The sequence below is a fragment of the Phoxinus phoxinus genome (assembly GCF_949152265.1).
Source record: "Phoxinus phoxinus genome assembly, chromosome: 9".
Taxonomy (NCBI): domain Eukaryota; kingdom Metazoa; phylum Chordata; class Actinopteri; order Cypriniformes; family Leuciscidae; genus Phoxinus; species Phoxinus phoxinus.
Window position 1 is genome coordinate 9,243,348 of NC_136884.1, and position 18,027 is coordinate 9,261,374.

Below are 18,027 nucleotides of genomic sequence, written 5' to 3' on the forward strand. Positions count from 1 at the left end.
CCAGAACGTGAATTGTTGAGTCTAGACAAGACCAAATACACGGTGTAACTTACCTGACACAAACTCTCTCCTGATGTTGTCTGACTTTTCTTTTCTGGGGTGTATAGTGTCACTTCCCTCTTAAGTTTTTGGTGTCCTTGAGCTGAACTCAGCAGTATTTGATAGTTTTTTTCCCCCCTCTGCAACATCCTTTTGCATGCTTTTTGAAGCTCCAGCTCTCAGAGCTCTCTAAGCCCGTTGGGAAAGCAGAGACATAAGAGAGCATGACAGAAATAATGGGGTGAATCCAAAAAACGAGGGCAGATGAACAGACAAAAGAACAGAGAGTTGACGGGGTAGGAGGAGAACAGTAGTGTGTCTTTTCTGTATGGCCATCTGACTTTGGTGATGATGGACACAACGGGTATGTGAACATTTATTTTCTGGCATTTCCTAACAAGCTGTCACAGAAAACCTGAGTTTGTAAGAAATAAGAGGTGAAAAGCTGATTCAGGTCAAAGCAGAAAATTAAAACTACAATATAATAATACAATAACGTGATTTCATTTGGACGGCAACTGTTTCCATGTGCATCTCACTGTGAGTCTTCTCTTCTGAAACTACCATATTTGAGTCCCGAAACAGACAAAAACAGTGTCTGGCATAATTTAAAGGCTTACACTGTGAGATATCAGTGCCCATGTTGAGATTCATTGAACAACGGGTGTTAATCCCACAGTAAGCATCTGTTTGTGCATAGAGATGGAGTCAACCTGAAACTAAGGCAGTGCTCTTCCTGAACACGGCAGCGACTCTAATCCTCCACGCGGCATTACGGATTCATGTTTCACATTCAGGAAAACACTGAGAACAAAAGGAATAATTTTCTGCAGGCAAGAATGGATCATTTGTACACACAGAAGACAGAGAGAAAATAGACGAGGACAGCTGTAGGTCTTGGCAGGTTTGGTGACTTTGTGTCGCACTAAAACGTAGGCAGCAGAAAAAATGACCTGAAGTTATTCGTTGTCATTGAGAGTTGGGGATTTTAGCAACATGAAGGACATGCCGTGACTGCATGTCCAGTGACACAGTTGAGGAAAGTTTAATTTTATGCCGGTTGTAATGCAGTGGCATTCATTTATAACTTTGCATGTAGTGCAAGGCCCATTGAAAATCCATTCAGCCTCCCCGCTCAGATCTCAGCAGGTGCAATCAACCCCCTCCCGGCCCCTCAGCTCTCATTGGTTTGTTAAGGTGCAGTTTTTAGCACAGCAAGTTTTGGCAGTCAAAAACGTGAGCACACAGGAGGAGAAGCACAGTAATAATTAGCTGAGCTGACAACATGCCAGCAACACACACACACACACACACACACACACATCATTTTATCTTCTTTTTATTCTCTTCAAAAGAATGCAACATTCAACGTATTCTTAACTCCATTTTGTTGTATTTCAAATGCCATTTCAAGCAATTATCCAGAGTGGAAATCTGGAGTAACACACTGATATTAATGGGAATTAATTACATTTTGGTATTGTGGATCAATGCCGCAGCATCATTATTGTTCTTTTGTTTAGAATAGGTCGTGCTTTGCAGATATTTGTTAGCTGGATGGATGTTCAGAAAGGAAACAGTAATGTTTTATGATCATTTCTCCCTTCCTTTACTGAAGATGCTCAGCTTTCTTCTCTTAAAAAGCTGCTCAGTTCAGCTGTATTGATCCAGCACAGGTGAGAGGTTTTCTTGGCACGCCTCATAGATCCTCTCATTGTTGTCTGACTCTTTTGTAGCTCGCCAGGCCTTAAAAAGATTTGCTCAAAACCCCGGAGAGAGCAAAGGATGGCAACACAGAGAACACATTTTTTTCTGTTGCTTATCCCACAAATACAGAAATACAGTTTCAATTGAATTAAATGAGCCTTAATGGACTTTTGGGGTCTTTATGAACTCAAATCTGATAAAAACACACATCCAGGTACGTTGTTACAGCAGATGAATGCATTTGGGTAGCTGATGTCCAGTGTAACATGCCAACGCTATCTCACGACCAATTCGTACGAATTTGTACGAGTGAATAAAAGGTGGCTAATTCGTATGAATTTGCATGACCTCACTTGTACGAATTCGTACAATTTGTCTTGATGGTTTAGGGGCGGGGTCAGGGGTTGGTCATTCGTACGAATTCATACGAATTTGGCAACTCGCAAAATATGTACGATTTAGCAAAAATCTTACAAATTCGTACGAGAGAGGTCGTATGAATTGGTACGAATTAGCCACCTCGTAAAATTCCTACGAATTGCCATGAGATCAGGTGCTGTACTCCATCTAAACACCATTTGAACCGCTAACTTGTTGCCTCGCTGCCTTATCAGGCAATGACTTTGTTTGCATACGAAAGCACCTCACGAAACTGATTTCGGACAGATTTCTGAGGCAGCATAACAGTCTAATGATCTACAACAAAATAGCGTGAGCTTTGGTGATAACTAAGCAAATATTTAATGGAAACAATAGTAATTTCTCGCTAGAAATTAAATCAAAAGTGGAAAACGTTGATACATTTACATACAAACTGACCACCAACTGCAACTTTCAGACGCCATCTTTATTTTTTAGCTCATCTGTCATAGAATGGAAAGCACAGGATTGTGGGATATCAAAGGCAGCGAAGGATACATTAATGCTGCCCTCAAAAATCGATCATAGGAATCTCAAGAGACAGGAAGTTAAACTAACATTGGATTCGGACGTGCCTGGAATGCATCCTCGGAAGGCAGCATTTTTAAGCTTTCGGACGCAGCCTTTAAAATAAAAAGTATATCAAAATGTATATAACTACTATACTTTCTTTTATGCATTTATATTTAAACATAAACTGTTGATATTGATTTAAAAGAGAGGGCTGATTAATTCTAGTTTTTCCTTTTAAAATAATTGCACTTTCTATTGCGGTGCACATTGTTCAGCTTCGCTCCCCAATATTCTGAGTGCTGGATCTAATATGCATGAAATGGCATGTGCCAATCAGCCATATGGAGTTTCCTTTCTTCAAAGTGTTTTTGGTGCAGTAAGTGAGACTCATTTTATAAACATAAAATGGCTGGTCTTTCACTTTTTTCTCTCTCTCTCTCTCTGTGAAAAACTTTATGGAGGTGTGAGGTCTGACTGCCCACTCCTGTTCCGACTGAGGAGCGCAGATGGCGCCCCTCTCATAGAAATCCTTTTGAAATCCCTTTGAAGCCATGAAAAAACGAAGAGCGAATGAAAATAAATGAAGAGATCCACTCAAGAAGATTGAACTGGCTGATTCAGACTTTACAGGAAACAGAAGTGTGATCGCCAGACTTTTATTGCTGAAAGGAGACTGATGTTTGATATTTCACATTGTGGCAGGTTATTGACTTATTTTATCTCATTGTTTGATATGCAATCAACATTTTAGCAGAGTACCGAAAATATAAACCCTTATGCTAGTTTTTTTTTTCTGAACTAAAAGGAATTTAATTGAAATATGGCACTTTTTTCCTACAATGAATGTAGTGTTAAATCACTCCAAAAGTGCATAACCTACAGGATGCATAATGCAAGAGTCAGACATGCACTTCTGTGATCAATAAAAGATTCATTTGAGGAAAGGATGTGAGTGTATAAGTAAACGCCCAGCCGCTCTATGTGCCGACTAATCAGATTACCTGACAGAAAGATGAACAGTCCTGCATGGAGATATTGATTCAGCTAATTAAACTCAATGAAAGTTCTGTTTGTGATTGGATTCATAACCAAAAGTCAGTCGACGCAAGCAGGACTGCAAATGAGACTTGTTGCATTGGACCCAATGTATTGAACATACTTTGGCGCCACATTACTTCGGCTCCAGACTGTTGTGCTAAGTGGAGTGTTCTTGAGTAACTTGTTGTGTTAGGAGTGAAGATGAGATCAGTGCATATATGTCTCGGAAAAGCTTTTATTTTAATTAAAAAATAAAAGAGGCTCCATAAGATGCAAGCTAATGGGCGGTCGAGAGGGTCCCATGTCGCATACTAAAACTTAAACAGGATTTATTGAATTAACAATGCCTTTTATATTCCAATTAAATCGAATGAATCACAAACATTTAGACTTTTGAATCAACTTTAAGGAAGTGACTTTAAATAACTGTCTTAACCCTTAAATGCTTGAATGTTTGGCCAATCATTATTACACAGATGGAACTATACCTTTTGCGATAATATAAAACTCTCCTGAAATTATTAATTTTTTTACTTTGATCTAACGATCAGTTCAGTGTAGCGATTAGTGAATGATGTCCTGGAACACTAAAGATCCAAGGTATCCATTTAAGGGTTAAATGTATCTTCTATTTATATATTTTTTTTAATGTTATCAAGCTAGGATGAATGTTATCATAAACACATGGGGTATTTCCAGACACATTCGATGATATGAATATGAATAAATGTTTGAAATTTCTTCTACAAAATGTTGTAACTAATAGCCTATGCATTTCTTTACATTTACGAAATTACCTTTTATTTTATGGGCCATAATGGAAGAACACTTCATTTCCCAGAATGCTCTAATCATAGCCATAGTTCAAAAAGCTACAAAGTGATACTTGACCTTGTTGGTTATAATTGCAAACATGGCTGCAAAAAGGGAAGATGGTTCTGAGAGGCCAAGCTTCATTTGATAAAAAAAAAAAAAAAAAAAAAACACGTGAAAAGAGAAGGATTTATAAATGGAAGGGACTATAAATGGATAGATTTTTTTTTGAGGGGCGGCAGATCTTCCATCATACATATAGTTTGTATATGTAAGTTCTCATGGTTGTTTTGGTGGATCATGCTACAATCCCCAACCAATTGACAATCTGTGATAAACAGGTATTTTTCCACAATTACACCAATCTTTATCTAGCTTATCTCTATAAACTAGATAAAGCTGACTGTGTTTGTATGTGCCGTATAGTTTGTTCCTTATCAAATGAGAATCTGATAATGCTAGTCATGCTAAATGAGCCTCATAATTGACACCTGCATTTTGTTCCAGCAAGACGTTGGTTCATTACTGGCTTAAGGCAAGATGATGACTATTCCCTTGCTCATTTTATTATTAGATAATGCATTAAAAGCATGAAAGCAGAGATTGTTTAACGTCATAATCATTTTTATGTTTCATGACCTCAGGCTGTCAGAAATAAAAGAAGGTGCCTTTTAAACTGATTGAACTAATGGTTGAGGCGTAGACTGTTATTGTATTCAACATTTTTACTTCCTATTAGAGTAAATTAGAAGAGTTTTTTTTCCCCACTTTAAATGCCTACATGCAACAACAGCCTGTAGTGCACTGCAATAATGATGATGTGTCGTTCATTAGAGTAAATGTCTTTTGAGAACAGCTGTTCACTCAAAACAATTCCAGGCCTGCGGATGTATGGAAGGTCCTTCAATTCTTCCACACTTTTTTTCATCCATTTGTGCAAGTCTCGTTTCAGCTATTATAAATGCAAAATGTAATCATGTATCTGCATAGATCTAATCTCCAGGCTTTCTTTGACCTCAATACACAGAGTGTTTCTTTCTAAGAACCAGTGAGCTTGCTGCGAGTATGTCTCATGACTGGAAAGGGAGTAATTATTCAGAAAAAGTGCTGTGGAAAGCAAAACTGGGCAAATATAGCAAGACCTAGATACAGAGATTGAGAACTAGCGTAGCCTATATGTGTGTGCGTTTGCATAAATATTGGGAAGAGACTTGCAGGGGTCTTGTGAACCATATGTTCCTTATTCTGAATGTGATGATATTCCACCAAAACAGAATTATGCTTTGACTCCAACGAGCCAGACCTGAGTGTACGTTTTACCTCTAATTTTCTAATGATTTCTCTTTGAATTTAATAATTCAATTATCTTGTTTATTAAGAGCTCCTTATTTTACAGTAAAAAAAAGTAAAAGTATGCGCAGCATTAGAAACGTCAATCTTTATGAACAATATATACTGTTATATTATAAATATGCTTGTATAGTTATATTTTACTATTCTTTCTTTCTATAGTTATATTTCCTATATTAATGTTGTTTTCATTATATTATGGTTCGTTTTTGTCCCAGCTTTTCTATTAAAATTAGATGATTAAGTAATGATTTCAGGCTTTGGTGAATGAATGAATCAGTGACTCACTTATGAAGATAATGGCTGAATTCAAAATGGTATACTTTTACTATTTCTGTCATATAAAGACATGGCATAAATATAGGCCTATGCTATTCTGAATTCTGCCATTTGTTTCATTCCTGGGTGAGTCCCACCTAACAATGGTAAATATCATCCATAATTAACATATTTAATTAATTTGATTGATTAAATATATATTAGATGCTACCACTAATATGAAAATGCAGGTGTTTCAGAATCGCTCCTTACAAACGAATCGCTGCTAAATTCCATTGAGACACGGAAAATCTTCCAACAACTTCCAGTGTTGAACAGCAGACGTTATTTTTCCTCTTTCCATTGTCTCTAGTGTTATCTGCCGTGGTCTTTTTGAAGCACTGGAGATGGAAAGGTCTATAAATGGATTCTGTGAAGCAATCTACACTGGTTTGTACTGCAGGCAGAGCTTGTTTACAGAAAGTAATATATGATAATGTTCTTGGTCAGATTCTCTAGTGGTATCTGAGATGATGGAGGCATCAATACCAAACATCAATCATCTTGAACTTACAAAGAAATGATTGCTACTAGTCAGCTGCGTAAGAAATGTAATATTATGCAAATGGGCCCAATGCTGAAGGCCCAGCTTTACCTCAGCTTGAGTGTCTCTTTCGTCAAAACAACTTCATGCACTATCGTGATTGATTAATCTTGCTCTGTGTCTCGAAATCCTCTAGACGGTGCATAGAATCTCCCGAGCGTCAGGACTGTCTAGTGTTCAGCATCTGTCAGGATCTGTATTCTCCTGGCTGTACCGACACATCCGGTGAAGGACAAATTAATTAGCTGCTGCAAATGCTAACAGATGGCTTTGAAGGACACTTGCTCTACCTCAGGAGAAAGCACTTGCACAAATTCACGTAGATTTCCCTTATCGTGCATCTCGTCCGCCCCTTAAGACTCTGCCATGTGTCCACCTCGCAGAAGCCTGTGAAGTGTGTACTCAAAAAAAAAAACGTCTGTTGCCGTTTCACAATTTAATTTTTCAAACAAACCCCCTGATTTGCAATAATATTAACCCGGCGAGGAGGATAAGAAAGATTAATTCAACGTCATTACAAAGCTCATGATTTCAGCTGGTTGGAACAGAAACCAGCACGATCCGGTGCGGCCCGCTTTCACTTCCAACCGCAATTACAAATAATCAGTCCAATCAGTATGCTAATCTCTCGTGTTCAAACCGACGATTCATCAAAGTCGCTAATTCGCCGGCTGTCTTGGGTCTTTTATTTTGCCCTCTTTTCTGCAAATGTGATAACCGGTTAACATTATCAGTGCCTTATCAGGCCCGGGCTAGAACAATGGTAGCAGTCCAAGTCTGAATGAACTGAAAAGGTGGCGGAGAAGACAGCCTTTGTGATTTTTGTCACTACGTGGCTGATAAAGAGTGTCTGTGAGGAGAATGAACGGAGAGGCCTATCAATTATGGCTCAATTGTTTCCTATTCATGTATAATTTAATGAGTGGGGAGACGGCATAGTAGCGCGTAGTACGGGAAACAAAGGCCTACACAGGCCTTTCAGAATTCGTATCCCGGCACAAACGAACACAGAAAGCCCCTCAAAGTCTCATGTTATTGTTTGTGTGCTTGAGTCAATCGCATTGAGGGAATAAAAGATCTAAATACAAAGCTAAGCTAGCGCTAACCGCTAACTCAAGTGTTTTGAATGACAATTCATTATTCTTCGCGCGTACCTTATTTTTTATGATTCAGGTTGTGCTTTTATCTGTTTATAATCTGTCTTGTCTAAAATTTGATGAAGCTGTAGTTGTCCAGTGCCAAATTATGATGAGTTTATCAGCATAAACACAAAGGAGGCGTAATTATTCTCATGCAGTGATTAAGAGTTAGATTTCCCTCAAGGTACAACGAATTATCTCACACATATTGCGACAATGAACGTAAACGGTAAGCCATCAAATGAATGATTGCTTGTGTCTAATTGGAGATGTTCATTTTGAGACAACATCAGAGGCGATGTGGAGGAGGGCTTTATTGACACGGGCCTTCGCACAAATCAAACGTTCAGATAAGGAAACGGACCATTTGGAAGTCATCCACAAGTGACAGATATTCCTCGACGTTAGGGGAATGTGGTGACTCCTGCATTTTTTGCAATGCAAACGTGACAGTTTAATTACCTTTGCCTAACGTGAAGATGGAAAGGGTCCGAGTCTCTGAGAGCACGTGTGGATTTTGCAGTGTTTTTTCTTTTTTTTTTCTTTTAAATGATCCTATGAATCACACAAATGCTCACCGTTTTGGCAAGCACAGCACTTTCGTAACCTCTTCATCGCTCACATGGATCCACAGCTGAAATCAGACATGATTAGACTTTGTGTTCATAACACCATTCGCTTTACCGAGTTTAAATGATGTTGCTTTTACCAAAGTGCATTCAAGGTTTAATGGTTTGAAAACCATTTGGTAGTTTGATGTTTGTGAAAGTGATAGCAGGGTCCTGCAGTGTGATATGCTTCACTCTCAGAAAAATTATACAACAGCTGTCACTTTGGCAACACCCAACAATACTAATATGCACCATGTAGGTACTTATATGCATTTTAGGTAATTATACATATCGGTAATATGCATCCTTTAGAGGTAAATAAGGTACAAAAATGTACTTCTGAAAGGGTACTGCCCCAGGGACAGCTTGTGTACCATTTTTCTGAGAGTATTATACTCAATGTAAATCACGTACCAAAAAAATATCCTTTTTGATTTACTTTAAGTTAACAAGGACATGAACATCAAATTTGTATCCGTTCATTACCAATTTAGATGTTTAATGTGAATTAAATATTTGACTTCTAATCGTGATTAGGATTTTCCTCCCTTTTCTTTTCCATTCTCCCAGCCGCAACATGCAGTCACGAACTAAGTCACAAAAGCGAAAGTTATATAACCTGTCAGACCTAGTGTCTCTCAGCTCTAACTCGGATCAAAGTGTATCTGTCTCCCTGAAGATGTCCTTGGTGTTTTCCTCTGCTCGGGTACCAGCCACAGCACCCATGACTATAGTATCCTGAAGGAACGGTCCTATATTTTTACAACAAAATGTTTATATAATTTTCATTAGTGTAACGTTTACATGATGGTGGGTTTGTTGCAGACTGTAATCACACACATGCTTCTCTTCATTGACATCCAGCTAAAAAAATGCTTTGAACTGCCCTTTGGGAAAGGACAGCTGAGTGACATGTTTTGCAACTTTGAAGCCCACAGGTTGAGTTTCACTTTCATTTCCTGAATGAGATTTCCTCGCCATCTCACCCCGCAGACATCTGCATCCAGCTCATTGGCTTTCTTTATCAGGAAAAAGAGTTCAGACTGAATCGATACGGCACACAATGAAGTGGACTCCAGCGTAAATTGGCTCACTTGGGAGACAGAAGGCGTCTCTGGCTCCAGATACAGTAAGAGAGAAGATCTTTATTCAGGTCAGCATAAGCACATACATTAAATCAGTAGCAGGGTGATGAATACTGACGCAGGAAACTGCTTAATTTCTTGTATTTTTCGTTTTGTTTGAGGTTGCTTGCCACTGTAAGAGATGCAGGTTGATTTTATCTTGTTTCCTGTTGATTGTTGGTCATATGAAGAGATTCATACAGGTTTGGAATGACTTTAGGTCAAGTAAATGTTTTCATTTCATTAAACTGTCTCTTTAAGACACCAAAACAATGTTTAGCCCATAGCAAATATTGTGATAAATTCACAGCATAATGTTGATATCAGTCATGAAATGTGTTTCCAAGCTTCACTGTCTGATTGTGGCTTTCCAATTTGAATGCAAATGCATAAGCAAGTGAGAAAAGCAACCTGCTCATTTGTTTCTCTTTCTCTGTACCTGTTTCCCAGACACCGCTTGCCCATTGATTCGATGCCGATGTTGGCTGGGTTTGCACTTCCTGCAGACTCGGACCCCTCCGAGCGTCCACACAATGGAGATGGTTCACGTGCCAGGTAATTGGCGTCTGTGGGGGACAGGTGCTCCCACAAAGCAGCGGGGCTCTCTGCCGAGTCTCCTTTCACATGACTGTAATTACCTAATTGAAAAACTCACTGGGGGGAAATAGGAGCGAGAGATAAGGTCTCTTTCACTAAACCACAGGCTGCTTTTCTGTTGAGCAGAAAAAAAGCATCTATTTGTTGCCACTCGAGGTAAATATTGTCCAAGGGAGAAACGGTGGAAAGGAAAGCAAAGATAGAGGATCCATTGTAAACGAGGGGCTCATTCAGACAGGCAGTGTTTGATGGAGGACACACAGATGAGACAATAGACCAACAGAGTTTTTGTTTTGTTTTTGCCTCTCCTGTCCCTGAACTGAAGTGATTAAGAGTGAGTGAACATGGATATGAAAATAGTAGAATGCACACTATGAAAGGAGACACCTATAAATGGAGTTTTATATACAAAAAAAGGATGTTTAGACTTATTCAATGAATGAACTGGGTTGTATCATTTGTAACAACTCAATATCTGAATGTAACAATTTTTAAACATGGAAATCATGTTAGTTTATTTCACTATCACATTTAAACTAAACTTTGTAATGTTTTAAATTATTTCACTCCTTGTTTTGAGTGTTAGTGCCTTTTTTGCGTTTTATATATATATATATGTACTGTATATGTATATGTGATAACACTTTACAATAAGGTCCTATTAGTTAAAGTTGGTTAGTGCATTAACAAACATTAACTATCAATGGGCAACACAATTATTACAGTATTTTTAATCTTTGTTAAGGTTAGTTGATAAATACAGCTGTTCATTGTTAGTTCAAGTTAGCTCAGGTCCATTAAACAATAGTAAAAGATACAACTTGAAAATATGTATTAGTAAATGTTGAAATTAACATATAACAAATATAAATAAGTATAAAAATTAATAAATGAAGAAGAAGTAAAAATCTTTACTAAAAATCCAAACTTTATTTCCCAGCAAGGCCTGTAAATATTGTTTATTTTCATGCAAGAGGTGAATTGATGAAACTTGATGCAGATTAATCCTCACTATTTTTCTCCTTTAAATGTTGGAAATAGACTCATAGTACCATCATCCAGGTTGTCATATACTGTACAAGAGGAAGACCACCGACAGATCCTCATTATTGCTGTATCAAGTCTAGCCTTTGACCTGAACATCCTTGTAAATCAGCTCTTGTGCCTCAGGTGGTCCAGACATGGTTTATTTGCTGCTACATTGATCCATGAGATGTAACTATGTCTCTTTGTGTCCTGTTAGTCTGCGAAGTCACCTCGACCTTCAAGCACAGGTTGCTGATGCTTCAAATGGTCTTTATGCAGGACTACTTCTGGATTAGAAATGAATCAGGTCTTCCTGTGTCATTAACATCTACTGCTTTAAGGTTTGCCAAGTAATGATATTTTAATCCATGATCCCATTATAGATTTTCCCGGGGTTATTTCCTCCTTTCTTATACTCCAAGAATGTATCTTGAGGTGTGTTTTTAAATTCCCTCAAATGTTCACTTGAAAAAGTCTGTATCAAGCCGTTATAAGGTTGTTGTTAGGAAGTTGTTCAGTATTTACTCTGTGTGATGTTATCACAGAACCATTTCAAGACACTATCTGTGTTTGTAAAAACCTTGAATCAATGCTGCACCCTGGTGGAGGAAAGTTGTATTTAAAGAAAAAATCCAAAACATTTACAATTTTGATAGTATATTATATCATTTAATCTCCATATAAAATAAGTGGAGCATTAACTGGCAAATATATTTATTTCTCATCACTGAAAGTTTTTCATGAATATGCTTTCACTCAGTAATACATCACATTATAAATTATAACTGTCCACTTCAGCATATTAAAAAATATATATCCTTAGTGATATTGATAGTCAAAAAGTCTAAATCTGATTAATGACATATATATATTTTATTTCATATGAACATTACGTAAAATGAATATTTACATTTTCAAGTATTTTCCAATTAATGCTATTACATCTTTCATACATTCAATAACACTCTTAAAGGAACAGTACATCCAAAAGCACTATATAAAAAAAACAATCATAGAAATTATGATTTTTTTTTTCTATGAAGTCATACAGTGTGAGGGACATCAATTCACCTTATTTGTTCCTGGAAAGGAAGTTTGGAATGACATTTAGGTGAATGAATTATGTCAATCTTCCTTTTTTGTTGACTGTCCCTTTAACCAGGATAAAAAAGTGAAATGATAATGGTAATTTGACAGGTATAGGTTTAAATGCACATTTCATCATTCAGCACGTCCTACATCAGCTTCAAGGTTTCGAACTGAACGTTCACCACCAACATTGCACAGATACGACTGGATAGGCAGTGACGTTCTTATCCAGTCTCCCAGAATACATTTCTGTTGTCGTTCAGCTACAGTGACCGTATCACATCTCAGCCACCAGGTAGAGTCCTTCTCTGGATCCTCTTTACAGACTTCCCAAGTCCTCTGGTAAAGAAATGACTAACTTTCCCACAGTATGTGTGTGTGGTTCCATTCAGCGCCACTTCCAGCGGCAACAAGAAGGATTTTACGAGATCCTCTCCAAATGTGTACTGCCAGAAAAAGTAAAGAGTGATTCATTAGCTTGGTTGGAACTCAACAAAAGGTTTAGAAACTTCCATTCTTATGTTAAACTCCTCTAAAATAATGCAGTAACTCACATGTTTGAAAGCATCATACACCGCCTTGAAGGCAGGCTGTTTGTCGCTGTGAAACACTCCTCTGTTGCCGTGCAAAATGACAACACCTTCTTCTTCAGCCGGGATGCAGTTGCTGCCGTAGATACAGTGGTCAGGACGATAGTTCCAGTGGCAGGGGAAGGTAAATACCCTCTCTGGGTGAACAACACACATCTGTTACAGAGACTTGAAAGGTAATAAAGATACAAGGAATAAAATAAATCCAGATAGGCTTACCTGGATTGTAATGGAAGATTATATTAATTAGGTCTTGATCACCCCAGGTAATGTTAAGCTTGTATTTCTGCAATAAAGGCATGAGAAGCTCGTCCCAGTGCAGACCAACAGAGGTCATGTCATTCTGTCCATAAAGAGTAAAGAAAAAAGAAAAAGAGTTGAAGTATCTCAATCCAAAAGCCAAGAAAAAAATAGACATTTGGCGTCCTCTTCTGGACTAAAATGTAATTACAACATGTAAAAAATAAAAATAAAACTTAAAGGGATAGTTCGCCCAAAACTGAAAATTCTGTCACTATTTACTCACCCTCATGTTGTTCCAGACCTATATGAATTTCTTACTTCTGAGCACAAAAGATATTTTAAAGAAGGTTGGTAACCTGAGAGTTGACGGTAGCCATTGACTTCCATAGTATTTTTTTTTCCTACTATGGAAGTCTTGATAAGAACTGATTAGAACTTGAACTGTTTGATTACCAGCATTCTTTAAAATATCTTATTTTGTGTTCAACAAAAGAAAACGCATACAGGTTTGGAACAAGTTGAGGGTAGGTAATCACAAAATGTTCATTGTTGGGTGAACTATCCCTTTAAGGCCCGGTTTCATAGACGGGGCTTAGATTAAGCCAGGATTAGACCTTAGTTATATTAGGACATTTAAGTAGCTTTAATAAACATGCCTTAGAAGAAATCATTACTGGTGTGCATCTTGAGACAAAACAAAGGGACTGACATGTTTTAAGAGATGTCAGTGTAAGTTGCTTTCAGTTATAACAGCTCAAACATGCATTTTAGTCTGGGACTAGGCTTGTTGTGAAACCGGGGTTATAATGTTACAAAAGTGTTTCTATAAAAATAGCTGTTCTTTTGATGAACTTTCTATTCACTGTCCTGAAAAGAATGTATCATGGTTCACTAAAATATTAATGGTTTATCATGGTTTTCACTAATAATAAATATAATAACTGTTTTCAACACTGTTTTCTTGAGCACCAAATCATCATATTAGAATGATTTCTGAATGATCATGTGACACTGAAGACGGGTGTAGTGATGCTGAAAATTTAGCTTTGCCATCACATGAATAAATTACATTTTAAAACATATTCAAATAGAAACTGTTAATAATTTGTAATATTTTTTCACAATATTCCTGTTTTTACCACAAAAAAAAATTCTTTCAAATAAATGCAGCCTGGGTGAGCACAAGAGACTTCTTTCAAAAATATTTTTAGATAGCTTACCGAGCCCAAATTTAAAATACATATCTTTATATTGATTTTTATTATTTTATCTGTAATTTATATTGTTATATTAATTATTATATCATTTTGAAATATATTGTAAAAAAATAAATTAATAAAAAGTCCCCGTTTTTGCTGCCAGGAGTTTTAATATAGTAATATAGAATGTCACATGACATTTACAGCTCACATGATTGGTTTGCCTATGAAGCAAAGATGGCGGCATCCAGGTCATGAACTTCTGCATGTGTTCCTGCTATTGAGATGAATAGGAAAAGCTGACTTCAGGATCTTATCAAATCTTATCTCACCTCGAAATGTGTCCTTCGCATCCGGGTCAAATTCATCAGCATGACACCAGAGTTGATGCCAGTTCTTCCATAATACGGATGCCGGGAGAAGCGACTGTACCAGGCAATCCGTGGCTCCTCGTGCTCTGGTGCCATTGCTACTAACTGAGTGGAGTTAAAGAGCGCCAACATGTCCCAGATCAGCTCTATAGGCTGCAGGAAGAGGACATCGGTGTCCACATAGAGTAAGGAGTCCACCTCCCTCAGAATCATCTGCAGAGAATAGAAAGAAATTGCAAATAGTTTGTCAAACTGCAATGTTTTTGAGTTCAAAAATGAATTTTCTGTTCTCAGAAGAAGAAGAAAAGAGACCACCACTACTTCAGAAAAGATTAATGCATATTTTATGCTTTTTTTTTCTTATAGAAGGAAAGGAGCTACACATTGTTAGGTGTAGTCACAGTAATTTTAAAGGTACACTACGTAACTTTTTTTGTTCAAGATTAACACAATTTAAATAGTATTAAATAGAATAGAGTCAATACATCATCAATTCTTTTTCCAAACTTGTTTCTGTCTTACCCTGATTCACTATGGTAAGCCTATTATAAGTGTTTTTAATTTAGACTGTTGGGATGGTTTTCATGAGAAATTGCGTACATACGTCACTTGCCTGTGTGTGTCTCGCCTATAAATAGAGAAAAGTTGCTCAGGTTACTTTGATGCGAGTATGGTGTGGGAGTGGTATCGGTTAGTTGTCACAACGAGCGAGACATGGATCACCTAAATCTGAGAACTGAGGGATTGGAAATGTTGGAGATGTCATTTTTATTACTCAACAGGTGAGTAATGTATTTTATTGAACAGATAATTTGCCATTGTGAAGGGTCATTACATTATGGTTATTGTAAAGGAAGTACTGCATCTACAGTAATGTGTTCAGCTAGTCAGCTTGAGATCCTTTCCATCTAAACTGGTCTTTTAAGCCTAGAAGTGAATGTTTTATGAGCAGTAGAATAACCATATTCATCCGCACACCACAGTCACGCAGATCCAAAGCAAAACTAGAACTTACTTAAGCAAAATGCATGCAGTTTTGTTTTTTAACCGCTAGAGGGTCAAAAGTTACATAGTGTACCTGTAAATGATCATAAATGACAAAAACAAATTTTTTTTCACTTAAAATATTTTAAACTAAACATGCTGTTTCAATAACCAAGACTGCAGTAATTCTCACCGGTAAGAAGAGTCTCTGCGATGCACACGGCTTGAAAAGCTGACTCCACTCTTCATGGTTCTCATGGGGAAATGAAATCGGGTGAACAACATAGCTGAATTTCACTCGGATGAAAGCTGGCCAGGAATCCAGCTGTGCAAGAGGAAAGTGGAATAAATCTTTTATCTCAACAGTTTCTCAATGGTTCTCTAGTCTAGCAGACAAAATGTTCCCCTAAAATGACTCATATCCCCTTTAACACTGGAGAGATGTGCCCGTTGTTGTGCAACAATATAGATGTGCATATATGTCAGAAATGATTATTGGCTCATACTAACCGCTGCTTTTATGTTGGTGTGTAACTGCTCTTCTGCAAAGATGTGAAATCTCAAGTCTCGACTGCTGAGCATGGCTGTGGTCTTCAGCATGTTGACAGCTTCCCCGTGTCTCTCTCCACAGGCAACCACGGCCAGCTGCATCAACGTCTCTCGCTGTCCAGGTGAAGTCACCTTGTGTGCAACATCTCTGAAAACGGACAGTCAGTTTTAGCTTTATACTCAACCCTATAGATGGGCTGATGTAAGTATGGATGAATAAATAAACAAGATCACAACTTCTTCTCCAACAAATGGTATGTTAAAATGTTTGTTATAATAGTTTATTAGGCTAAACGTATTTAATTGGTCTTGCAACAAAGACAAAAAACATAAGATGGTCTGATAAAGGGGTGGATGAGTAAACAAGACCACAAACGGTCAGAGAAAGGAGCTGCTTAATGGTGCTTAACATTAATGAGCTGTTTTTATTTCCTAATAATTTGCAATCATTTCCTAATTAAACATTTTTGGCAATTAACATTAAATAAACATATAAATTAAACAAACAATTTTTTTTTAAAGTAAAATATAATATGATAAAATATATATATATATTTCGTGTTTAAAACTATCTTTGTTATAATATTTTAATAAACATATCTAATAGGTCTTACTAAAAGAAAACATGGGATTTCTAGTATTTTTTAAAAGTACAATGTCCCATATTCATGGAATGCCAATGCAACTGTATGTTACATAGCATTGATTCATTCTTTGTCATTTATTAGTTAAATGGAGGGTACAGCATTATGTCTGCTGTTTTTTGTTTTTTACAGTTTTGTTCAGAATTAGGTGAACTTAATTACACAAATTCATGAGCCATTTGTCTGTAAGCTCAGCCTATCACCTGAAACACAGGTGTGCGTGAGAGAGGCGTGATTCGGCTGTTCGTTATCAGTTGCATCAATGCCCAACAACATCTCTCGACATGCCAGCACTCTCTCGACAATGAATCAGTACAGGACAGGTAGGTGTCAACAGCTTCCACCACAAAGAGTGTCTCAAGTCATTGTGGAATTACACAGGCTGTTGTCATGTGCACCGTTTCCCTTTCATGTGAATTTCAGTAAAGTAGTGGTGAACGTTTCCTGTATTTCTGGTCTCGTATGTAAGAAAATTATCCAGAAGAAACGGCATTAACTCAAACTGAATGTCACATTTGGATTTTTGGGATAGTACTATTTTCAGCGTAACTTTCCATAATTGAGGTTAAACATTTTCAAAAAAGACAAACCTTTGAAATGTAATTCGCCTGTTAAACAATCTAAATGAAATGAACGAAACGAATCTGATTAACGTTACCCGAGTCTGTGTGGTCTGGTCGCAGTGGGTCCTTGTTTTGATTTTACTCCATTTAAGTTCTTTGCGACGGACGGTTCCAGCGGCGCCCTAACTTGCTTTAAAAAACTCTCAGCATCATGTTTACTGAACAAAAATAGTAACGATAGAAGAGCGATAACTATGCAAAGACTAAATGTACGAATATACCCACGCATTATACAGGGCACGGGCAGTTTTCACTTGAAAAGAGTACACTGAGTGTGTACTACTCGCCCCACTAATGACCACTAGCGATGTCCGTTTCGTGAACGAAACGAATCGTTCATTTGAGTCGGATCTTTTCCAAGAATCGGATTCACTTATTCATAGAACATAAAATATGTTGGAGTAGACAAATATCAGAAATGTTACGAATATATCTTTCTAGAAATGTGTGTAAAAAATGTACTTTGAAATTTGACAGTTTCAACAAAAATTACTTT

The 18,027-nt window shown here is 37.3% G+C and overlaps 1 protein-coding gene across 1 annotated transcript; it reads right to left on the reverse strand.

Annotated features, from left to right (window-relative positions):
* Positions 1-12,093: 12,093 nt before the first annotated feature.
* Positions 12,094-17,883, reverse strand: gxylt1b (glucoside xylosyltransferase 1b). Its single transcript, XM_079624350.1, has 7 exons — positions 17,567-17,883; positions 16,226-16,412; positions 15,909-16,040; positions 14,693-14,944; positions 13,138-13,261; positions 12,883-13,055; positions 12,094-12,774 (listed from the first exon to the last, which is right to left on the reverse strand). Exons 1-7 carry the CDS (start codon positions 17,758-17,760, stop codon positions 12,613-12,615), a joined length of 1,224 nt encoding a protein of 407 aa, XP_079480476.1. The 5' UTR covers positions 17,761-17,883; the 3' UTR covers positions 12,094-12,612.
* Positions 17,884-18,027: the final 144 nt, after the last annotated feature.

Coding starts and splice junctions, on each gene's coding strand:
- gxylt1b (XM_079624350.1), bottom strand. CDS start 17,760: ATGCGTGGGTATATTCGTACATTTAGTCTTTGCATAGTTATCGCTCTT. Junction 16,041..16,225: donor ACACCAACATAAAAGCAGCG/GTTAGTATGAGC, acceptor CCTCTTGCACAG/CTGGATTCCTGGCCAGCTTT. Junction 13,056..13,137: donor AATCTTCCATTACAATCCAG/GTAAGCCTATCT, acceptor TTGTTCACCCAG/AGAGGGTATTTACCTTCCCC.